Source organism: Hipposideros armiger, unplaced genomic scaffold (assembly GCF_001890085.2).
Source record: "Hipposideros armiger isolate ML-2016 unplaced genomic scaffold, ASM189008v1 scaffold_43, whole genome shotgun sequence".
Taxonomy (NCBI): Eukaryota; Metazoa; Chordata; class Mammalia; order Chiroptera; family Hipposideridae; genus Hipposideros; species Hipposideros armiger.
Genome location: NW_017731393.1, coordinates 2,580,197 through 2,604,432, shown reverse-complemented (window position 1 = coordinate 2,604,432; position 24,236 = coordinate 2,580,197). Strand labels below are relative to the sequence as shown.

The following is a 24,236-nucleotide window of genomic DNA, read 5'->3' as shown; positions in this document are numbered from 1 at the left end:
CCACCACGCCTTCCCTGAGCCTGCGGGGGTGGGGTGGGTGGAAGATTGCAGGGCCTGCACACAATTGGGGATTTAGGGCACATCTCGCCTAGAGTGGAGGCTCCTCTCAGACTAGCGATGTTACTCAGCAAATTACAGGGGATCTGTGTGCTGTGCCAAACGCAAGCTCCAGAGGAGCCTCACGCAGGCCATCAATAGTACAGAAGCTAGGCCGCATCTAGGCAGCCTGCCTCGGAGTGGTCTCTGGTTTACCAGAGAGTCATAGAATCCCCTACTCCCACCTGCTTCAGGGGGAACTTTAAAAAATTTTCTAAAAATTTTACATGAGTATCTTTTGCAGAAATGAAAGCATCTTGCCTTTCTTCCATTTGAGATGTTGGCATTCCCGTAAGAATAAGAATGCATATTTCTATGCATATTTAATAGAAGGACTTAATAAAAATAGGTCATTTGAATATGTCTGCATTTTAACGTAATGAGATCTGGTGTTAGTATGTGTGCAAGTTGAATTTACCAGATGTTTACTCATAGTTTTTCTTTGATGAAGAAATCGGCATTTCATTAGCCTAAAGGAAGCACCAGGACAGCCATTGTCGCATTTCACGTTGTGATGAGAATGAATGTGGAGTGCAGCCTAGGAAAATGAAGAGATGGCGGAGGAGTTGCAGCTTAGCAGCTTTTTAAGTCCCTTTTTAAAAAAGTACTCCAAGGGAAGAGGAGTAGATTTCACATCGCTAGCAGTTTTATGTGACACATGCATTGGGGGCAAACGAGCGTGAAAACTGCAGAATCCTGGTATTTCATGCACTTGACTGACAGACAGTGCTGGGCCAGGGGAGAAGATGCTTCTCGTAACGCAGCCCTGCCCCCCACCCTTGGGGCCACCCACCCTGCCCAAAGCGTCCCCTGGCTCCTGCAAGAGGTTTTTCTTTGGTGAACAGCAGGCAGCTCCACAGTGACTGTGAAATTTTCACTGAGCACATTTTGCGCATTTTCTAACTCTGCACCGCTTCCCATTGTGGAGTGACATGAAGGTGACCCCTCGCTATTTGCCTGTGTTCTGAGGTCACCTGGCTCTTTGTCCTTCCCTTCTTTCTCCCTTCACGGAGTCCCCTGCCTCACTTCTCGTGGCCTTGCTGCTGCCACACACGTGAGACGAGCTGTGGAAAGTGAGTGGTGGGTACTCGTTCCAGGGCCAGAGCCATCAGAGAAATGTGGCGACACGCGACAGTTGGCTTTTGGCAAGGGCATGGGCCTGGGGTGCCCAAGCACGTGTGGGCGTGTGCTGATGTCTGAGAACGAAGCAGGAGAGGGGAGATGCTCTCTTGTTGTGGAAAATTATACTGGAAGGAAAACATGCCCTAACTGTGGGTTCTGCTGCTGTGTCGGGGCAGTTAGGGCAGAAAGAAATGTTCCTGTTGTTCCTTGTTTCTATTTCTTTGTAGGTGTTCATGAATAATGAGAATTGTTCAAAGCCTGGATGATAAGCAGGGAGCCCTTCTGTATTCAGAAGGAGAAATACAAGTTTAGAAGAGGGGAACCAACTTCTCTCAAGTGCCTTAAGTGCCGGGCATTATGACTGGGAATTCAGTGTATTACTCCATTTTAATCAAACAGCCATGCCAGGTAAACATATCGAGAAGGCAGGTCTGGAATCTGGGCCAGATGGAGCAAGGCTGCAATTCTGGTTCCCACGTCAGCAAGCAGAGGACATGGAGTCACACAGCGATGGAATTTTCAGACTAGGTGCTGCCTGAGATGTTATCTTGTCACCTTCCTGTGGGAGCAGCATGGCGCAGGAGAAGGAGCACGGGCTGGAATTCAGGCAGCCTGGACCCCACCACTTGCTCTCGACAGCTGATTCACACCCTGTGTGTAAAATGGTGGCAGTATTTAGGGCACAGGTTTGTGACAGAAGAACGGCTGCTACGGCGCAGGCGCTCGGTAAGCGAAAGTGACTTACCGACGTTTGCTAACAGAGGTGGGTCTTTCACAGATGGGCACCGTGAAGGCGTTAGTTGTTAGAATTTTGGTCAGTAAAAGGATTGTAACTTGGTTTTATGTATTCCTGGTTATGGGCCTCTTCTGGTTCTTAACACTCCTTTCCATAATTGTTTCACTTCTACAATAGATATTTAATGGTGCCTCCTGTGTGCCAGGCCTGAGACAGATAAGTTCCCGTCCTTTGCAAACACGGAAACTGTACAATTGGTTGACAGTTTTTTTCCTACTGGGAGACGTGACCCCAAACCTAACTGACTTCTTAACACCCCTGGTATCTTTTTGTAAATAAGCGTTAGACTCTTTAAATACCGTAATGCCAATTATGTAGGTGTTTGGGATGTACCTGTTGGCCTGAAGGAACAGTGGAAGGTGGATGGTGTGTGTGGGTCTCACAGATTAGCCTGGGGTTGTTTCTGCTTCTAGGGCAGCTGGCTGGGCTGGACACTAGAGGCTGTGCAGGGCCTTACAGCTGCAGTCACCCGAGTGTCACACTGCTGTCCTGCATGGCAAGTGTGGACAGTGAGCTGTTTGAAAATGATCCTTTGATATTTTTGTCATTAGAGCCAGGTTATTTTCCACTATGTTGGAGAAAATTTTGATTGAATAGTACGCTGGACTTCATTCACGCAGGGAATAATCTCAGCTCTGAATGGTCAGTCTCATTTCAACAGCCTGTGACTTGGGAGGCTCTGGAGGTTCCCCAGTTGCGGCTGGGATGATCAGCGAGGTGCGGTCCAGCCCCGTACTGTGGACTCCCCCTCGCACGCACTAGAGACCCCGAGCCTGACTGGGTGAACAGCTCCCCCAGGAAGCACTGGGGAGCGGTCCTTGTGACGTGGCTTCTTTTGGATCCCAAGTCTTAAGGTAGGACTCCCGTGGTCTCTTCTGTCCCAGGAGGTGATCCTTGGTGGCCCTGGGAAGTGGCCCCTTGTTCGCGTTTGGGTCCTATTTTGGTGGCTTGGGATGTGGTCAAAGGAATGACCGTCGAAAGCACGACATCGGTTCTCTCCTGATTGGCAGAGGGCACACTGGAGACCGTGGGTGCATGGGGGGCTGCTTCGGCTGTTTTTCGTTAATCCCTTCAGGCCATCAGTGACTCAGCAGCCTCCTGACTTTCTGGTTGTTTTTAGAAGGAGCTGGTCTTCGATAATGTATGGAATATAGTTCACATAGTACAGCTGATAAGTGTGGCGTGGAGTGATAGGTGAAGGTCAGGAGGGAGTGGCTCGCACTTCCTGGGGCTCGGGACGGCACTCTGAGTGAAAGGAATGTGAGGAACGCCAGGTGTGAAGGGCTCAGGCAGGGGTGAGGAGGCCCGCATTAGGAGGGCCTGTGGGTGCCTGGCAGGGCCGGCCATGGCTCTGTTATGCCTGGCAGAGCCGAGGAGGGTTCAGTGGGAGAGTGACCTCCGGCTTCATGAAGATGAACCTGACAGTGTGTGGGATGGATGGGGTGTGCATAGAGGTGGGTGGAGGGGCCTGGGCTGAGCCAAGAAGGCTGACCCAGGCCGGGTGGGGGCTGGGGAAGGACAGGCCGATGAGGGCTCTGCAGCTGTCATTTGGGGAGAGGGAACCATACAGGGGACCTCCTGAGGCAGCAGGCTTAAAGCCTGGAAGAGGGGCTTAGGAGGGAAGAAAGCAGTTTCTGGTGTAGACACGTGAGCTTCTGGTCTGGGTTGGGTGTTTGGCAGCTGTTAGATATGCCAGTAAAAGAACTAATTTCCGACAAGTTCTGTGGGACTGGTGCTCTCTGGGGTGATTCTCGGATGAGGAAGGAGAATGTGAAACTTTGGGAAAATAAAGCCCACCTGTATTACCTACATTGCCCTCATATATCATAATCTGATATGCATTTTTTCAAGAGGCCTTTCTGAAGTATTTTCTGTTCCACAGCAAATCCTTCTGGGCCTCAGGAGTGTCTAGTAGCAGGTTTCCATGAAGAGGCGTCACAGGCCCACACACCTTCTCTGAGCTCCTCTAATGGCTGGGACAGGGTGCCGAGACCCTGGCAGGTCTAGCAGGCCCCTGAGCCCGAGGCAGCCCTTTGCCTTCTGCGGGCTAGCCCCTCTCAGGTTCAGGGCCCTCTCCTGCGTTCCCGTTGGCTCTGGGGTCAAGGTGTGTGCTGGCACAGGAGCGTCTCCCTTGCAGACCACTGTGGTGCAGGAAAGATAAATGCTTGTTGGTGCCACGCTAAACCGACCAAGTGACACCGTATTTCAACAGTATTTGTCGTAAAAAGAATCCCAGGGCTTTTAAGGATCAAAAAGCCAAGGAAAAGAGAAACGTGACATTTTAAAGTTTGTACTTACCGGTACTGATCAAGGATTTTGGTAACTAGCTCTGTTTCTGTAGTAGGAGTTTTAAACCATCATTTAAAATTTTTCTATGAACTTGAGAGACTGACAAATTATTTGTAATCAGTAAAGTCCTTATGCAGAAACTGATGAGCATAACAATAAAATTTAATCTTACCCTTGAAAAAATTTGGAACAATCGTCGTTTCATTCATTCAGTGGATATTTAGCATTTGTGACATACTGAATACTCTACTGGGGCTGCATAAGCATATACAATTTAATTCTTAAAATTGGTAAGACATTTTAATAAATTGGTTTAGCTCTAAATTCATGCTTAAGAATTCAAATAATTGGCAATAATCAGAATGCAGAAGCATTAAAAAAATCCCAAAATGTCTGAAACCCATCTATGCAGAATCCACCAGAAAGCTGAAAAACAAAAGCTAATTTTGTGGAACAGTACATTGGTAACTGTTTAATAAAGACCTCTGCTCCTTAAAGGAGTTTTTAGTGTCATTTTTAAATCATAATTGTATTGTAATTGATGATAACAGGCATAAAACAATAGTGTAATGATATAAGTGATTAAGTACTAAATTTTGTGGAACGAACCAAGTACTTGAGAATTGAGATAAAGGAGCCAGCCCAGAGAACAGCCGTTGGGAAAATGCTGAAGGTGGATTCCTGGGGACTAAGGGGACTTCCAGCCCAGGGAGCCCCTAGTGAGGCCAGGGACCCGCCCAGCTGCCTGCAGCAGCCTCAGGAAGTGTGCTGGGTGTGTAGTCTGGGGTGCAGCCGCCAGGCAGGGTCGATGGTGGAGCACAGGCCCTTGACCCTGATGCCTCCCAGGTTCCTCAGCTGTAGAATGTGGGGAGTGTTACTGCTGACTTGGAGGTGTGACTGAGATTAAATGAGATGATGAGTGTGATGTTCCGGGTGCACAGAAAATGTTCCATGGGTGGAAATCGGTGTTGCTATTAGGGAGGATGGAGGGGGTCACCCCACGGAGGGCAAACTGCTGGGCATGCCGTCATACACTGATGTGATGGGAATTAGGAAGCCAGTTGACCTGAAGTAGGATGTGATAGGGTTGAATGAATAATGGTAGCTGCCTTTTGAGTGCTCCTGTGTACTCTGTGCTTTATATCCAGTATCTGCTGGCCTCATCACCAGCCTCCAGGCGTCTGGGGAGCGGGGAGGCTTGTTTTATGAGGCTCAGGGAGAGGAAACAAGCACCTTGCACAAGGTCACCTTGCTACCCAGAGGGAAGGCGAGGCTCGAACCCGTGTCTGCCTGGTTCTGAAGTCTGGACTCTTGCCTAGCAGACTGCCCCTACCTGGGAAGCGCTCTGTCAGGCTGCTGACCCCGTGGGGAAGAGGAGTGGCGGGCTCAGGTAGTAATGACTGCTTCCAAACGGTGTGTGAGTTCAGAGTCCATGTGGGCACACCCCCANCTTTGAGAGTCAGCCTTCTCCATATACCTGGCCCAGAAGGAAGCAAGTGCCAAGCACTCCTCAGGGAAGTCCGTGCACCCCACCCCACCCTACCCTGCCAAAAAGGAGGAGGAAGAGGAACCAGGGCAGCAACCCATGGGTGGAAAAGGAGACAGACCTAGTGATTGGCTGTGAAGGAGAGGACAAGGTGAGTGGGAGATGATTGTGCTAGCACGGGGCTCCAGGAAGCCCAGGCACCAGTGGAGGAGTCCATGGGATTCTCAGAAGGGTGTCTGCTGGGCACACACCTAGCAGTCACTCAGGCTTCACAGAAATCCTTGCCTAGTGTAGGTGACATGCTACTTGTCCTAGTGCGATCATGCCGTTGGGGTTTGGAGAGGCAGGGGTGACCTGAAGTACGAGAATTCTCAGTGTCCCTGGGCCCAAGCCTCCCTCTGTGCGGTCCAGGACAGCGCTGCTCCGCCTGTGCTGAGGCATCTGTGTTTAAAATTCCAGTCTAGCTGGACTGATACTTTGTAACATAAAAAAAGAATGACTAGGAACAGAAACTGAAAAAGACATGCAGAATGCAAACTCTAATTTTTTATTATTAGATCCAACAGATACAAAATTACTCTGTCAAACTGCCATAAGTTTCCAAAGCTTATTCTCAATTTCTGAATTGGATTTTGACTGCAGACAACTCAACTCCTCATGGGCTGGGACACATCGCGAGCAGTGATCTAGGAAGAAGGTTTGTTAAGCAAATTAGTAAACAGGGTGGTTTTGGGATATCTACATCATTTCAGAGTAAAAATAATCTCGTAGTTGGCCCTTAAAATCCTTCAGGTGTTCGTTTACGTGTGACAGAATTATAGATGACATCTTCTCAGTGATGTTCCGTGTTAGGGGGCAGGGATGTAAGGTAAATAGGCGAGAACCGAGGCTGACGTAGTTATTGTACGGGTCATCCGTTCAGACCAGTAGCAGTCCATGGAAAGAGGTGCTTCTATTTCCTCTGTTGTTTCTACGAACCATTGTATTCCTTTGCTCATTTAACTTAAATTAGTATGTTTTCTGTGTTAATTTTTGGTTTGCCTTTGAGTTGATTTTTGTATTTGGTGCATAATTTTAGGTGTATTCTTTTAGGGGTAAGTTCCCTGAGCAAACTTAAAAAAAAAAAAACTCTCAAGAGTTATATGTGCTGATATAGTGATCACGTAATAATTTAATTTGTTTATACGTCACATTTGACTTTTGTCTCTAGCTGCCAGTGTACGTACTTTATATTTGGAGCTGTTCTGCTGCTGCCTTCCTTGCTCTGAGGTGATGTGCTCTGTCCCCTTAGCCTGGAATTCTTTTTCCCCGCCTTTGGGCCCAGCCAGGAGCCTTCCTTCAGGTGGCTCCTTCGGCTCCTTTTCTCCCTCTACCTCTGCTGAGCTCGCTGCCTCCCAGCACAGCTCCTCGCGTACCCTCTGGCCCTTTTGTCCTTGCTCCAAGTCAGGCCTTCCTTTTGTGCCATGCTCTGTGTCACACCTGTCACGGCTCTTCTGCATGCGTTCTCTCATCCTGCAGACCATCCCTCATCTCCCCTTCACCTGCAGTGAGGCTGGGCATCCACTCTCGTTCCTTAGCCCCGAGCTCCCATAGTGACTTGGGCCACTCAGGTCCAGACCCCCAAATGCTCAGGTTTTGAGTTTGCTCACAGATGCCTGTAATTTTGGGGTCTTCTTTTCTGCTCAGTGTGTTTGTTATCTGAAGAGTTAGATATTAGAATCCTCAGTACAATGTCACAGGCCTGAAGAAATCCTCAGCACCTGTGCAGGGTGTGGTCAGTACAGAACGCGAGCTGTGAGCCCCAGAACGCACACAGGCCGAAGCCACGTTTGAAGGACGTGTTCAGCAGCATTCGTTGTCTCCACCGGTGATGCTGCAGTGGGACGGGGAGGGGGTGGGATTTCTTTATGTGAACAATAACAGCCACGCGGTGTACTGGATCACACAGAACATTTCTCACGAAGAAACGACTCCTGCTTTAAAAGAAGGGAGGCACATTGAAAAATCTCGTTTAGCCCAATTCAGAGTCATTTGCTTTTGACTTTGGGGTGGGTGGGTGTGTGAGTGTATGTTTTCTTCCTGTCCCCTTTGTGAACAAACAGACCTGGGTTCCAAATCCAGCCTTCCACGTACTAGGTAGGTATGGTGGGTGACCTTGGTTGAGTCCTTCAACTTCCCTGAACTTGTTTTCTCATCTGTAAAATGGGGACATCCTGTCTGCTTTGAAGGATCATTGTAAAGATGAAAGACGATGCGTGTACCGCACTCCACTTGAGACCCTGAGGGTGCACGTTACCTGAAAGGGAATGCGAAAGGGGGTGGGGCCAGTAAGGGAGCACCGCTTACAGCAGGCTGCACTGGTTCCCAAACCCGATGGGCCGGCAGAATCACCCGGAAGGCTTCTTATTATCCAGCCTGTGTGCAGGGCCCAGCCCCATCCCTCCTGGTTCCATTGCCTGGGGTGGGGCTTGAGAATTTGCATTTCTGAGTTTCCAGGTGATGCTGCTGCCCACTGCTGGTCTGGGGACCACACTTTGAGAACCTCTGGGCTGCAGGTAACACCTGTGAGCATGGAGGTGGTAGGTGTGTTTGAAAGCTGACTTGTGTGTGGTTAGAGGTACTCAGTTAGAAAATGCTTGGATGCATTTTGCAAATACCGAATTTAGTATCCCAAGGATTTTTCCTCCTGAAGTCCAGGAGTCCTTGTTAAATATATTTGAAGCAGAACAAGTTGTGAAAATAACAGTTATAAACATATTATGGATAGTCTGACAATATCAAATTGGCTAAGATATGTGAAAGTGCTTTCATAAAATGCTAAAGCTGAAAAAGTATGTTAAATACCTTTGGTTTGAAGATTGAACATCATAGTGGAGAGTATAAAATAGTGTAACTTCGATTTCTCGTCTCAATGTGCTGTTCACCTTATGTATTTTTCTCTTTCTCCTCCAGGCTGCTGACTTGAGTAAACCAATAGATAAAAGGATATACAAAGGAACACAGCCTACTTGTCATGACTTCAACCACCTAACAGCCACAGCAGAAAGTGTCTCTCTCCTAGTGGGCTTTTCCGCAGGCCAAGTCCAGCTAATAGACCCAATCAAAAAAGAAACTAGCAAACTATTTAATGAGGAAGTAAGTAGACCCTGTCTTAGCTGTTAAGACTCCCTTTAAGAACTGATATGTCCTTACCAAGAGTAGTGGGCCTTGTTCACACTTCGAGCTAAGCCCACTTCTCATTCTCTCAGTATTACCCAAGTTTAAAAGTGGTGAGTTAACCTGTTGACGTTTACCTGTTCTTTGGGGCAACTGTTTTGTGTGTTTTTTATGGAGCGTGCTCAGGTATTTATAGCAGGTGCTTTAAAACTCTTTTAGAATGGAGAGAGGGGTGAGGCTGTAACTTGACATTTATAATTTAAATAAGAAAATACAGAATTCCAGACTTGGTTCACATTACCAGAAAATTTCATGCAGATCAAAGAACTTGATGACATTTCCTTAGGCTGTTTAAATTATAGTTAAAACTTTTGGGTATATTTGACAGGCATTTGGCTAAGGAGTAATTCTCTTGCTCTTGAAAATATTTGCTGTAAAATCACCTTTGACATAGTTAGAAATCCTGGCACTTCAGATTGGATCATGTGACCTAGAGTGTGCCAGCGTTGTAGCATGTGCTGGGGTTTCTAGTATCTTCAGTTTCATTCTGGAAGGAGCCCGAGATCCTGAGCCATCTATCCAGGAACATGTCCGGACTATTAATCGTGGCAGGTAGAAGTTGCCAAGTACAATAGATTGTATTTGTTAAAGCAACAAGTGGCTTTGCAGCCCCGAGAATTGCCATTACAGAGTTGATGTCTCCTTTCTCTGTTTCCGTAGGACTTTGCTAGCCAGTGGGAAAGATGACGTAGGCTTGCCGAGTTAGAAGCCCTGAGTCCACGCTCTATTTGTGACTTCAGCCGGGATGTGACAAGGGTCAGGTCATGTGGGATCCCTCTCGGGAAGGACAAGTGGTTCTGCACTTGCATAATTTGGACGTCATTAACTTGGAACAGAAGCACACTATAGATTCTGACTTTTAAATAATTTGGGAAAGAATATTCATGACAAATTGCAGTTAAAATTCTGATTCTTTTGCAGTCTTTATGGTTTGTGCTGTCCATGTACGTCCAGTCCCCACCCACCCGCGGTGCTCCTGTCTGACGTGGCCAGTGGACTTGGCGAAATCTTTTGAACCATGCCATCTCCTGTCTAGTTTCATCTGGGTTGACTGGAAACAGAACTTGCCATCTGGATTGATAAACTATAGAGGAAAAGTATTTCATCCCATTTTTCATTAAAAAAGTCTTAAGCAGAAAATTATTCTGTTCACCTAGATATTTTATTATCGTCTGAAACAATGATCTAAGTTAGCTGGATGATTTTTTTGGGAGGGAGTGGGGCTGAGCGGAGCCACAAAACCAGCCTTCTTTGCACTATTAATAGAAATTGTGAATTTGGCCTCATGGTGGGGTTTTGTTGGTGTTGAGGTAGGGGCGTGTTACCGTGGGGGAAGGGATTGGAACCATGTGAAGGGCTGTTGGTAAACAAGATGAGGAGGCTGCCCTGGCTGAGGATGGCACAGAATGCCACTTAGAAAACAAGGAGGGTTTGTGTGTCATCGCTGGGGGATGGCAGGGACTGGAGACCACAGGTCCCTGGAGTCCCAGGGCCCTGAGAACACTCAGCATGTCAGCCAGACCCATCCCTGCCCCTGCACAAATGGCTGATGCAGGCTGGAACTGAAGCATGAGTGACCGCATACTTTTTTTACACTTTATTTGAAAAGTGGCTGTTCAAAATGCTAGGACTTGGGGCGTACGATGTAATGCCAACTTGGCATTTACAGCTCGAGGCTGAAATTGATTGCCCTTCACAGTAAGGAATTCTTTGGCTGTGTGGATGACATTTTCATCGGATTTTGGTCAGGATGTGTAAGCGCAAGGGCCGTTCGAGATTTGTTCTCAGAGAGTGCCGGGCATTGGGGCTGACGCAGTTGTCATGCCATGCTTTGCATTGGTACAAGAGTTAGAGGCTTCAGAGCGTTTTATATCTTCCCTCTGCCCGGGACGGTGTGCGACTGTTGCCATTTTGCCCCTGAGGACATTGTCAGAGAGAAGGTAAGTGAATTAATTGTCCAGATCAGATGCAAATTGATGATGGAGTTGGAACTAGGAATAAATTCTACAAGCTCGTACTGGTCACAGACTGTAAGCCCTACTGTGTGTGGTTGCAAGAGGGGTGGGCCCTTGTCTTCCCAGGAGCTCACAGTTCAGTAAGATGGACACACAGAGTACGGGGCACGTGTTATTACAACGCTATGAGCAGAGTACCAAGGGGGATGTGTTCAGTGGCTTCCTCAGTGGGTAGCAAATGGCATAACATTAAAGCAGAAGTTAAGCTCGGTGGAGGACATCCGAGAAAGCTCCCAGAAGGTGGCGTCTGATACCTGGATCTTGATGGATGAGTAGGAGTTGGAGGAGGGTGAGAAAGGCCTTCAGAGCTGGAGAACACAGCTTGGCGTGTGGAGAAATAGAATAGCTCGGAACCAGGTGTGGCCAAACTAGCGTGTGGGCCTCAGGCCGCAAGAGCCAGAGCTGGACAGATCACCTGGAAGCAGATCGTAAGAGCCCTTGCATGACGTGCTGACCAACTCAGACCTGACACTGGAGGCTGTGGGGGAAGCTCTGGGCTTTTACTCAAGGGAGTGACAGGATCAAATGTGTTTTTTTAGAACTCTTGTCAGCACTTGTGGAAGGTGGATTGGAATGAAGAAAGAGAGAATGAAGGTAGCAAGACCAGTGAGGAGGCTCTAGTAACTGTCCAGGTGAGAGCTGAGGGCTTGACTTAGAGCTGTGGCCATTTTCCCATCCATTCGACAGACCCTGATTATCTACCACGTGCCTGGGACTGGGTCTGCAGTGGCAGGTCTAATAACCCCACCCTGCTGTCACCCCTTCAGAGAGGGGAGAAGGGCGTCAACAGTAGCACCACACACACTCACACCTTTGGCAAATGGTGACTTGTGACGTAAGAGGAGACAGTGGGCCTGAGAGAGAGAAACACAGGGCCTACTTTAAATGGGGTGGCGGAGAGCATCTCTCGGAGGAAGCAGTGTGCTTTGGGCTGAGCCTCGCAGGAAAGGGAGGCCATCCAGGTAAGGAACTGGAGGTAGAGCACCCCTGCAGAAAGGAGAGCAGGGGGAGGCCCAGGGCTGGGAGAACGGGGCCCACAAGAACTGAAAGGATGGGGCACCTGAGAGGGAGGGTGCTAAGTGGGCGCAGGGCCGTGGAGGGCCGTGCCAGGCAGGTCGGGCCCAGCTGTGTGTCTTCCCCTGAGTTGTGGGGTGCCTTAGAAAGGAGCGGGAACATGAGGCGGTCAGGTGGGCATTGTTTTAAATTACCCTGGCTGCTTCATGGAGAGGGAATTGGAGAGAGGCAGGAGCGAATCTTGGGTTTCTGGCTGTCACCTGCTCCATTGGGTAAAACGGGGGAAGGAGCAGGTGTTGGGGGTGGAGGGAAAGGTCCAAGTTCCATTCTGAACTTGTTCAACTTGACAGGCCTGTAGATGGTTGGTTATATGGCCCTGGAGCCCCAAACTAAAGGTGAAAGTTTGGGAGTTGTCTACATGTAAACAGTGGCCACATCCCTGAGATGAGAAGAAAGATCTGTGGAGACAGTACAGTAAGAGTGAGAAGCGTGCTGAGGACCGAGCCCTGATTGTTCCCGAGGTTCTGGCCGTCTCCTCATACTGTCTCCAGAGGGACTCTTTTTTTTTTTTAAGCTGAGCCCTCCTGCCACCTGTTGGCAGCTCAGCGGCAGCTCAGCTCAGGCCAGGCATCGAACCTCTGTTGCTCAGAGCTCAGACTCTTGAGCAAGTTCTTAACCAGCTGAGCCACTCGGCCGGCCCTCCAGAGGGACTTTTTCTTTTTTTTGGGTTTTTTTTTTTTTTAAGATTTTTATTGGGGGAATTGGGATGGGAACAGCGCTGGGGAATTGGGGGAAGGGGAACAGACAAGTTGCTGTCCTTTTGTTCTTCAGTCTAGTTGTGGAGGACATTGCTTCACTGGCCCAAGTTGGCACCATCATTGCACTCTTCCCAGGCGAGGCAGATCAGTCGCCAGCTTCTGGACGGCTGCTCACTGCGGCTGCTGGCCACTCACGCTGGCTGCTGGCTACACACGGTAGCCCATGGCAACCCACTGCAGCAGGGGACTGAAGCCTACGCCTTCGCCGGCGACTCACGGCAGCCCAGCTCCAGGTTGAGCTGTTGTTCAGCATCTTAGCTGTAGAGGGCAGTGTCACTGGCCCTCATGTGGGATCCGAACCGGGGCCCTCTGGCATCCCAAGCCAATTCTTAACCATTGTGCCACTCGGCCGGCCCCAGAGGGACTTTTTAAGCAGTCAGCTTATGGCCATGAACTTGCAGACTCAGCCCAGTGGCCTGGAGGCCGAATGCCCAGGGCTCCGACTCGAGCTCTGCCCCTGACTGACTGCCGATGTGGGTGTGTTCCCTCACCTCCTCTCCCCAGCCGGCAGATGGTAAGGACAGTCAGTAGCTGCCTGAGCACGGGAAGGATGGGATGCTAGCAAAGGGCCTGTGGTGCGCCCTGGTCTGCGCTCCGTCTGTCCCAGGTGGAGGGAAACCCGGGGCGTTCCTCCCACCAGGAGCTGGATGGAACAGCTTCTTGGGAGGTGAGGCACCGACAGGTCTGGAGGAGAAGTGAGTTTCCAGGATGTGAAGGGAAGGGCAGGGCGCCCCAGGTGGAGTCCGCGCGTGCGAGGCTGAGGGCGGGGGCTGGTTAGCACGACGGCCGTGTCTCAGCAGAGCGCTTCTCTCTGCCACCGTTACACACGCGTGGGGCACAAACACCCATTGCTGAGTATGCCGACCTTGGCTTCCTTTCCAGAGGTGGCCTGGTACATGTTTGGATGGCATGGAATTGTAAGTTCCAGAAGTCCACCTGAGATTAAAGATAGATGAAAACTTCTATGTGGGAATCAAGTGTATCTTAAAAGGTGATTTTTCCCATGAATTAAAAAATAAATTTAAAAAGCTTTATAGAAACAGTGGGGCATAGAGACATACAAAGAAGAGGGAGAAGATCACCGATGACTTCCAGGGCTCACGGTTCGTTTCCTTTTTTTGGGAGACTAAGATTCCCACCTTCCTTCCACTAGAGATGCCAGCAGCCTTCACCTCCCAGTCTGCCCCTCATCTGCTCAGTTCAGTTCACAGAGGCCAGCGAGCTGCTCCTGGGCCCCAGGGCCCCTGGCCGTCCCGGTCACACTGGAGACCCTGGCTGCTGTGCCTGTGCCAGCCCAGGAGGAAGGAAAGTCCCTGGTCCTTTCTGGCTTCATTTGGGGAATGAAAGCCCCAGGGTCTCTGCTTTCTCCAGCATCCGAGAGTTGATTGTAGGGTTGTTTGTAGTGCTCTGTTCTATATATATTGTGCCTTTGAAAGTGTCTCCCAGGCCTCTGCTGAGAGTGCTTTGGCACATCCAGTAAGCTCCCAGACCACGGGGCCTGCCTTCATAGTAAAAGCCACCTGGGACGGAGAGTTGCCCCAGCAGCATTCAGCCTTTGGGGGGTGAGTATCCCAAAGGGAGGAGGGGTTCACTTCTTATTCCGAGTGGTTATGACGTATTGTGGAGGAGAAAGTATACAGGGACAGTTTCTATACGATGACGAACTCAGCCTTAAACTCAGTCGTTTTAAAACTTCTGATTATTTCCAGGTTGCAGCCATTGAATAGTAACGTCAGAGGGTTTTCAAGTATATTTTGATTGTTGGGTAAGATGTAAAATTGAAAAAGAACTTGTCATCTTGGCTTCTCTCATTACTAACGTGTAGTGAGACCCTCTGTTCCTGACGTCCTGCTTCTCGTAGGTTGGGAGGCCAGGCCCAGCACGTTGGGTGGGCTCTGGTCTCCTTATGGCTGTGAGAGCGAGTCTGAGTGAAGGGCATGGGAGAAGGTCCTGACCCTGACGGGCTACTGGCCCAAGGCTGTGAATTCTCTAATCCCACCAGCTGCAGATGCCTCCTGGCCAGTGCCTTGGGAGTGGGGGAGGGGAGTGAGACCCAGTTTTGCAGTATTGTCCAGCTCTGTAACAAAAGAGTGGGTCTGTACATTTGGTTAGTTCTGTCTCTGTTGTTGCTTTTTTTAATGAAGGAAGGAAGATGAACACATGGTGATCTACTCCGTACAGCTTTGACACATTTGATAAAAATGGCATCTGATCCTCGCTTACAGGGCCTGGACGTACCCTTCCCAGTACTTCCTGAGGGGAGCCGCTTGCCTTAGTGAGTTCCACAACCAAAGCCCTTACTGCCATTTTGACCTGTGGCTCCACTGTGGCTTTCCCACCACCTGCCGTGGTTTTTGAATTGTTTGTTGTAGTATTTTGTTATAAGTTAATACCTGCATTTTACTTATTTATTTATGTATTTTTTTTATTTTTTTTTTAAGATTTTTGTTGGGGAATTGGGGTAGTGGAACAGTGCTGGGGAATTGGGGGAAGGGGAACAGACAAGTTGCTGTCATTTTTGTTCTTCAGTCTAGTTGTCGAGGACGTTGCTTCACTGGCCCAAGTTGGCACCATCATTGCGGCTCTTCCCAGGTGAGGCAGATCAGTCGCCGGCTTCTGGACGGCTGCTCACGGCGGCTGCTGGCTGCTCACGCTGGCTGCTGGCTACACACGGTAGCCCATGGCAACCCACTGCCACAGGGGCTGCAGCCTACTCCGTCACAGGCGACTCATGGCAGCCCAGCTCCAGGTTGAGCTGTTGTTCAGCATCTTAGCTGTGGAGGGCAGTGTCACTGGCCCTCATATGTGGGATCCGAACCGGGGCCCTCTGGTGTCCCAAGCCAGCTCTTAACCAACGCGCCACTCGGCAGGCCCAGTACCTGCATTTTAAAATCCATACCCAGTCCCCCAAAATACCCTTTCGCTGCTTGTCATGTTGATCGTAGTGAAAGAAAATACAAAGAAAACAAAAGTGCTTTGGAGAGCTTCCTTTTAGCAGTGTGCTTTAATGTGGATGCAAATCGATTTGTATTCTTGCTGCTTTTCAACTAGTTGAGTATCTTTAGGAAACCTTGTCTAGTAATGCTGTTGTAATGGTAGTTTGGGTATGTGTTTGATTTTCACTGGATCATTATCGGAAATGGGGCCGTTTCTTTGGCATTCAGAATGGGGTCCGTGGGGGAGGCGTGGGTGTGGGTGCCCACTCCAGGCTAGGTGTCTTGACATAAAAATGGCACGCTGATGTCCAGATTTTGGTTTTGATTTTTTTATGAAAGTGATTATTTAAAAAGGCCATGGATCATCTTGGAATTTGACTCTAATCTTTAATGGAAAGCCCAGTGGCTGTGCCAGGTGACCTCACAGGGACTGTTCTTTGCTGCCTAGTCTCCCTGCTGCTCCCCCCGCCCCTGCCCTGCCCTGCCCTGCCCCTTGCTCCATGGGTTTGTGGAGTGGGGTGCAGGCCCTCAGCTCCTTCCCACCAGAGCTTCCTCACCTCTGCCTGTCAGCGCTTCCTTGGCTTCTCCCCTCCAGCTGGGAGCAGGGGCTTGCTTCTCTTTGATCCTTCCCGCACTCTCTTCCTGATCCCCACACTTGCTTCCCTGGGCTGCCTAAGGAAGCCTCTGCCTGCCAGAAGCGCTTCCTGTCCGAGCCTCACTTCCTGGTCTGGATAACAGCAGACCTCAAAGACCCTGTCACCTGACAGGGAAATTCTGATGCCCAGAGCAGAGCGCCTGGCCTATCGTGGACACTCAGCATTGGCTCCTTCCTCTCCTCATGGGACTTCTGAGTCGCTCTCTCTGCTTTTCCTTCTGCTTTTGTCCGGCTCCTTATAAGTAGGGCTTTTCCAGAGTGTCACACCTTCCTTGCTATACCTTCTTCCTTGGAGAGCTTAGGAAGTCGCAGACCTGGCCCTCCCTGTTCACAGCTGATTTCCTTGTCTTCCTGGTCGTTTCCATTAGACACCTGCTAGATGAGGACACTTGGATTTCTCCCCAGCTTAGTCACACACGTCCCATTCTTTTCTATCACCGCGTTCCCAGTCACGCTGGCTAAAACCAAGGAGCCCTCACATGCCCCTCACCACCCAGCCCCGTCCACTGGGAACAGCCCATCCTGCCACCCTGCACTGGTCAAGCTTAAGACTGTTGTCTCAGACCGTTGTCATAGCCTCCTCACCGGTCCCTCCCACCCCCCCACTGCTGGGGGATTTCACACTATTCTGTCACTTCCCTTTTCAGCAGCCTTCAGTGCCCCCACTGCCTGCAGCCGAGCTGGCTGCCGGGAGAAATACACAGTGTGGGCCTCGCAGGCAATCTCACACCTCATAGCCACAGCAAATAAGTAAAGAGTAGGCGAGATAGCGATTTTACTTTATCCAACATATCCAAAATATTATTTCAACATCCATTAGTCAATATAAAAATTATGAATGGCTGGTCCTGTAAGTTTCTAGTCTTCAGAGTCCAGTGTGTATTTTACACTCTGAGCACTGCTCACTTCAGACCGGTCCCACTCCCTCTGTGTAGGGCTCTGGGATGGGCCGCTCAGGGCTTCAGGCTCGCAGCCCCGCCCCTTCCCCTGAGTCCCGCTCACAGCTCCAGACCTCATTCCTTGCCCCCACTCAGGTGTGCCCGCCAGAACAGGTGTGCTTTCTTTCCCTTGCCCAGTCCATTCCCCCTGCACTGGTCTTCTGTCTCGGGGATGTCTAATGCGTGGTTTGCTCAGAGTTGTTCCCTGTGCAGAGTGTCCTTCCCCACACCCTCTCACCTCCCCCACACCCGCTCGGCCTGCTGTGTGCCGCCTCCAGACTTTGCTCAGCCAGCCCTCGCTGCTGCGGAGAAAGGCCTGGGCAGGCCGGCCTGTGTGAGGGCACTTCGTCTTCTCTCCCTGGCTGCTTGGTCCCCACAGCACTCATTACCATCAGGTCTTGTAAATTTCACTGTCCTCTCTTTCCACTTGAATGTAAATTCCGGACTGGAAGGGATGTTTTGTCTGTTTTAATCAGTGCTGTATCAGTGCCTGGTGTCTGGTATGCGTGGATGGATGGATGGATAAATGGATGGATGGGTATCCGTGGGGAGTGGTTCCAGGAACCCCCTCGAGACCCAAACCTGCGGGTTTATATGAAGTGGTGTCGTATTGGCAGATGACCTATGTGCATCCCCCCTGTGTACTTGAATTCTTTCCCTGCATTAATTGATTTCAAGTTTTTTGGTCAAACTGTGTCAGAAATCCACAAAAACCAAACTGTTGATATTTTGACTATTTTATGCATTTAATAACAATTTAAGCTGCTTTGTATGTAAATGAAATTTATGTATAAAAATTTCCTATTGTTACTCATTCTTAAAAAACACAAAAATATAGAAAAATGTACATCTGCTTTTCTAAACTTCCTTTCTGGAAGTTTCCATCTGCATTCAGCGGATGGAAATATTCATTTGGATATATCTGACTGTCATGGCAGAAAGGTTTTAAACCTTCCCCAGATACTTGTAAGACCTAGTACAGTGGAAACGCTGGGTAAATAGTTGTTGTGCTGTATTGTTTAGGGAACAATGACAAGAAAAAAGTCAGTACATGTTCAGTACAGACGCAGCCAGCACTACCGTAGGCCTGACGACAATTACACGTTGTCATCAGCAGCGGAACTTTCTTTCAGTTATTTTCAATCTGCTGCTGGCCGACTCCTTGGGTGTGGAGGCCGACTGCACCCGAACATAAGTGAGCAGGTGCGTGGTGAGCGGATGGCACTTTGGGCAAGTTTCCGGAGCCTCTTACCTCCTGTGGGCAGCATGGCAGTAGCACCTGGCTCCCTGTGGGGAAACGGCCGCCCTTAATTACACTGCTGACAGGAACAGACATGACACCTTCCACGGAGGTAATCTGGCAGTACCTGTAAGCTGACCCCGCGATGCCACTGGGAGTTTATCCTGCAAGCGATACTCATGCAAGTGAAAGCTGCCGTTTGCACCAGGTGATTACTGCGAATAAATGTCCGTTGGTTGGGGCCTTTGAAACTAAATTGCAGTGTGTTCGTCTAGCGGAATATTTGGCAGCTTCAGAAAAGAATAAGGAAGCCATATTGGTCCCCGTGCAGACAGAGGTCCGAGGTGAATTACTGAACAAGATAGCAGAGGGGCAGCCGGTCCACGGGGCTGGCTGGTAGGAAGGAGGACGGCGGGTCCACGCAGCCAGTCACCCCGAGTGAGAAACAGGAAGCTGCTAGCAGTGACTGGGGACGGGCTCTGGAATGGAGGACGGGGTGTGAGTGAGGCTCCCCCTTTATCTGGATGGTGAGTGTGTTATCCGGTCAGAAAACAGCAACACTTACCCTGCAGGGCAAGTGTAAGGATTGAAGAGCACGTGCGCAGAGCCTGGCACACACAGTAGCTCCTCTGTGGAAGTTGGTATTGCTGTCCTGCTGTGGCCACCACGCACCCCAGACGTGTTGAACCCCGGGCCCCCAGATGGGGCCTACACTGTCCCTGGGCCTGAGCACACGGTGCAGAACCCGTGAGAAACCCTTTCCACAGCGAGCGGCCTCCACGGTCCTTTTGTGTTTTGGGTTTGCAGTTGCCCGGTTCACAGTTCTGGAGCGTGACGAGTGTCCACGAAGGTGCCCCGGCAGGGCGTGGAACGTGGGCGCAGGCTTCTGTCCGCAAGGCACAGCCACGGGTCCGCTGGCAGTGCTCTCGGCGCCCCCTTTTAATACGGAATATGGTCCTTAAAGGTGTTTTGTCACCCCAGTAATGCTCAGTTTAACGATGCTGCTGTAATTCCTCATCTTCATACCGCAGTTACACAGCAGTGCTGCTTTCACTTGGCAGTGTTACCATGCTGAGTTCTGATGGAATTATTATTATTATTATTATTATTATTATTATTATTATTTAAAGATTTTATTGGGAATTGGGGGGAGGGGAACAGCGTTGGGGAATCGGGGAAGGGTAATGGACAGGTAGACAAATTGCTGTTTTGTTCTTCAGTCTAGTTGTGGAGGACGTCGCTTCACTGGCCCATGTTGGTATGATCACTGTGCTCTTCCCGGGTGAGGCAATCGGTCACCCGTCATTGGTCGGCTGCTCACAGCGGCTCCGGGCAGCTCACACCGGCTGCCGGCCGTTCACGCTGGCTGCCAGCCACTCACGGTAGCTTATGGCAGCCCACTGCAGCCCCGCTGCAGCCTACGCCATTGCCAGTGACTCACAGCTTCCCAGCTCTAGGTCGAGCTGTTGTTCATCATCTTAGCTGTAGAGGGTGCAGCGTCATTGGCCCTCAATGTGGGATCCGAACTGCAGCCCTGCTGCTCAGAGCTGGTGCTCCCAAGCGAGCTCTTAATCAGCTGAGCTACTCAGCCGGCCCCTGATGGAATTATTTTTGTTGTGTTTCTTAAAGCCAAAAAGAAAGTTTTCTCCTCACCACAGTGCTGAAGGTGTTGATGTTCTTAGCGTTTTCAGCACAATAGAGTAACAGAGGCGATCTGGGGCACACTGATGTCTGACGTGGGCGTGGCGAATGTGGGGTGCAGGAGAGCGAGCCACGGTGCGAGGGTGAGGACCACACTCCGGCCCCAGCCTGGGGTAGCTGCGGTAGCACTTGACAAGGCCACCGATGGGTGCTGCGCCATGGCGACCCTTAGACCCTGAGCTAGCAGGCCAGTCACCTCTGCGGGGTCAGGAATGCTGGGGCAGCCTGGGCCTGGTGGTACAGCAAGGTTTGTTGGGTTGGGGGTCGGACCCCAAAAACACAAGCCCTGATCTGGCTTTGCAAGTTACCTCTGTGACATCCTGTCGAAGAGATGGTGACAGGCTGGTGGAAACCACGCCAGAGTGGCACCAGGCTCTTACGCTGCTGGCAACAGTGTAGGTCTTAGGCCTATTAGAGCTGCCACCAGGCAGGCTGGGAGAAGGCGGGGCGTGAAAATGTGGACTGTGGCCCTAAGGCCGGCTCGCCTTGTCTCTGTTCATTTAAGAAGGCCAGTCTGTCATCCTATGGCTGTGACACTGCGGAGCAACAGGCGGTGACACCTGCTGTTGAGTGACCCTTGCCCAACCCCCTGTCCCCAACCCCTGGGCCCTGCATGCTGCACAGGGCCAGGCCTCCTGTGTCTCCACTGGCCTTCTGGGGTCAAATTTTCTGCAGCAGCTCGCGTGGTTCATTAATCTCTCTTTGAAAAGCCTTTTTCATTTTCTGTGCAAGTGCAGCACACACAGCAGACACGGCACAAAGCCGATGAGGCAGACGGCGCCCTGCTTCTCGGAGGGCTTGGGGACTCCCAGCCCGTTAGGTGTAGCGGCGACTTTGCTCGCCCTAAGTCTGCCGGGTTCCAAGGTGGTGGCTGGGCGTGCAATAGGGGCGTCTGCAAAGAACTTGGGACCTTCTGGCTGGTTTCTGGTGATGCAATTTGGGGACCAGGCAGCCTAGAGAGGGCTACCGTGTGGAAGGTGCCGCGCCCGTGGCCCCCTGGCACATCTGCACGCAGGGAAGGTACAGTGCCTTTGGGTGGTGTTTGCTTTTGGCCTTTTGTTCTTTTGGTTTTAAAGGCGAGGCTCCTGATCTAAAGAACTAGTTGGTCAGTGGAGCAGAAATGAGCGGGAGTGGCATGGCAGCGATGAGGCATGTCCTTCTGAATCAGCCCGGTTTCTTTCTTTCGCTCCACCTGGTTCCCAGGAAGACTTGGAGGAGTTGCTTTCAGACGTGCCCAGGACAGTGGGTCTGAGGGAGGAAGGTTCCTGGGGCCGAGCCAGGGTGTGTGTGCTGCTGGCGGGGGCTGCACAGCACAGGGTCAGGGGTGGTCGGCATGTGACTCACAGTGACGCTAAAGCGCAGAGGGACCCGGGAGGACGGCAAGGGTCTCCTGGGTGCTCGCAGAGAGGAGGCTGTGCTGTGAATCGCAGGCACAGACCCTCCTAGCGTAAGAAGTGACACGTGCCCGAGGGCTGCCCTCTCACCAGTGTCCCAGCACCTGGTGCCATGTCTGTTGAATGACTGACTCCCTCAGTGAAAGACAGTGGCCTCACACCCAGGTGCCACTCTGGAAGGTAATTCTACAGGCGGCCAGAGTGCTCTGCGCTGGCCCGGCCGGCCGCGGGGTAGAAAGTGGAGTGCCCGGCTGGACTGTCCCTCCTGCCGAGCAGCAGACAAGCTTACTAGCTGGAAAGTAGACCTTTAAGCTTCTCCATTGTGATAACTTGTTCTCCTTTGTCTTCACAGAGACTAATAGACAAGTCACGTGTAACCTGTGTCAAATGGGTTCCCGGTTCGGAAAGCCTTTTCCTAGTGGCCCATTCGAGCGGGGCCATGTACCTGTATAACGTGGAGCACACTTGTGGCACCGCAGCCCCCCACTACCAGCTTCTGAAGCAGGGGGACAGCTTTGCCGTGCACACTTGCAAGAGCAAATCCACGAGGAACCCTCTCCTTAAGTGGACGGTGGGCGAGGGGGCCCTCAACGAGTTTGCTTTCTCCCCAGATGGCAAGTTCTTGGCGTGCGTGAGCCAGGATGGCTTCCTGCGGGTGTTCGGCTTCGACTCGGTGGAGCTGCATGGCTCCATGAAAAGCTACTTCGGAGGCTTGCTCTGTGTGTGCTGGAGTCCGGACGGCAAGTACCTCGTGACAGGTGGCGAGGACGACCTGGTGACAGTCTGGTCTTTTGTAGACTGCCGAGTGATAGCTAGAGGCCACGGGCACAAGTCCTGGGTCAGTGTTGTGGCATTCGATCCCTATACCACGAGTGTAGAAGAAAGCGACCCTATGGAGTTTAGTGGCAGTGACGAGGACTTCCAGGACCTTCTCCACTTTGGTAGAGACCGAGCAAACAGCACACAGTCCAGGCTCTCCAAACGGAACTCCACAGAGAGCCGCCCCGTCAGTGTCACCTATCGGTTTGGCTCAGTGGGCCAGGACACACAGCTCTGCCTGTGGGACCTCACAGAAGACATCCTTTTCCCTCACCAACCCCTCTCGCGAGCAAGGACACACACAAATGTCATGAATGCCACGAGCCCTCCCTCCGGAAGCACTGGAAACAGTGTCACGACACCCGGCAACTCTGCACCCCCGCCCCTGCCGCGGTCCAACAGCCTCCCGCATTCCACCGTCTCCAGTGCTGGCAGCAAGAGCAACGTGGCCGACGGGGCCATTGCTTCTGGGGTCAGCAAATTCGCGACGCTCTCACTACATGACCGGAAGGACCGGCACCACGAGAAAGACCACAAACGGAACCACAGCATGGGGCACATTTCCAGTAAGAGCAGCGACAAACTGAACCTGGTCACGAAAACCAAAACGGACCCTGCTAAAACTCTGGGGACACCTCTGTGTCCTCGAATGGAAGACGTCCCCTTGTTAGAGCCGCTCATCTGTAAAAAGATAGCACATGAGAGACTGACTGTGTTAATTTTTCTTGAAGACTGTATAGTCACTGCTTGTCAGGAGGGATTTATTTGCACATGGGGAAGGCCTGGTAAAGTGGTAAGTTTTAACCCTTAACGCTGCGCCAGCTCGAGAACGTGACTAGGTAGACATGTTTTCCTTGCGGGAGGGGTGGGGTGTACAATGAATGTGAATGACACTTCTTCTAAATGTAAATCTAAATGCATCAGAGCCATAATTTTGGATACTGCATGCCATGTAATTCTGAATCATTTGATAATTCACCTTAGAACGTTTAAAAAAATATAATCAAGCTAATTGCCAGCCAAGTCAGTCACCCTCCTGGGAGTATATAGAGTCCCAAGGTTAGTGTTCCCGTATTAGACTATTTCGATTTTAGGAAAATCATGACAGTGTGGGGGAAACAATGACTTAAAATGCTAAAATTAAAAATTCTGCTTTAACTGGAATATTTTTGCCTAACTACTCAATTAGAATATTGTACACCTGATCAGAACGTGTGTTCAGTACGGACGGCCATTAATTGTCATTTATAGTCCGATTTTTTATCTTAATCATAAAATGTTTAGGAATCTATGAAATTTAACTTTAGGAACAAAGCGTTCAGCAGGGTTGATTGATATTATTTTTACATTGTTCTGGCAATCCACAGAAAGAGAAGAGCCTTAATTTTTAAAACCCATTTTAGTCATTTTATGACAATTAAAATTGTTTAATAAACATCTTTTTTCAAAGAAGCAGTTTGTACCACTTTGATTGAGATTCTGTGCACTAAATACATACCCCGTTACCTGGGACCTGGGCACCTCGGGACCAGCACCTGTCAGGGCCTCTTGCCCGTCAGCCCAGCCCCTTCCTGTCGAACGCTCTTTGCCTGTGGGCGAGGGGCCCTCAGCAGGGAAGGAAACTAACGAGGAAAAGCAGGTGTTGTTTTCTTTTGCTTTATTCAGGGGGTGGGGAGACGGGGTTGTTTTGTTTGATTTGGT

At 50.5% G+C, this 24,236-nt stretch overlaps 1 protein-coding gene across 15 annotated transcripts in view; it reads left to right on the top strand.

Annotated features, from left to right (window-relative positions):
• WDR20 (WD repeat domain 20) overlaps window positions 1–23,990 on the top strand; it is a 67,635-nt gene extending 43,645 nt beyond the window's left edge. The window contains exons 1-5 of one of the 15 annotated variants that reach the window (XM_019639322.1): window positions 8,945–9,557; window positions 9,666–9,761; window positions 9,927–10,102; window positions 11,560–11,652; window positions 22,069–23,987. In XM_019639322.1, the coding sequence (XP_019494867.1) occupies window positions 9,932–10,102; window positions 11,560–11,652; window positions 22,069–23,346 (1,542 nt within the window). In that variant the 5' untranslated portion in view covers window positions 8,945–9,557; window positions 9,666–9,761; window positions 9,927–9,931 and the 3' untranslated portion in view covers window positions 23,347–23,987. Of the gene's footprint in view, window positions 1–6,346; window positions 6,487–8,741; window positions 8,925–8,944; window positions 9,558–9,665; window positions 10,946–11,559; window positions 11,653–18,514; window positions 18,769–22,068 lie in introns of those variants that run through there. The other 14 variants (XM_019639321.1, XM_019639320.1, XR_002123625.1 and 11 more) reach the window with 14 other exon arrangements.
• Window positions 23,991–24,236: the final 246 nt, after the last annotated feature.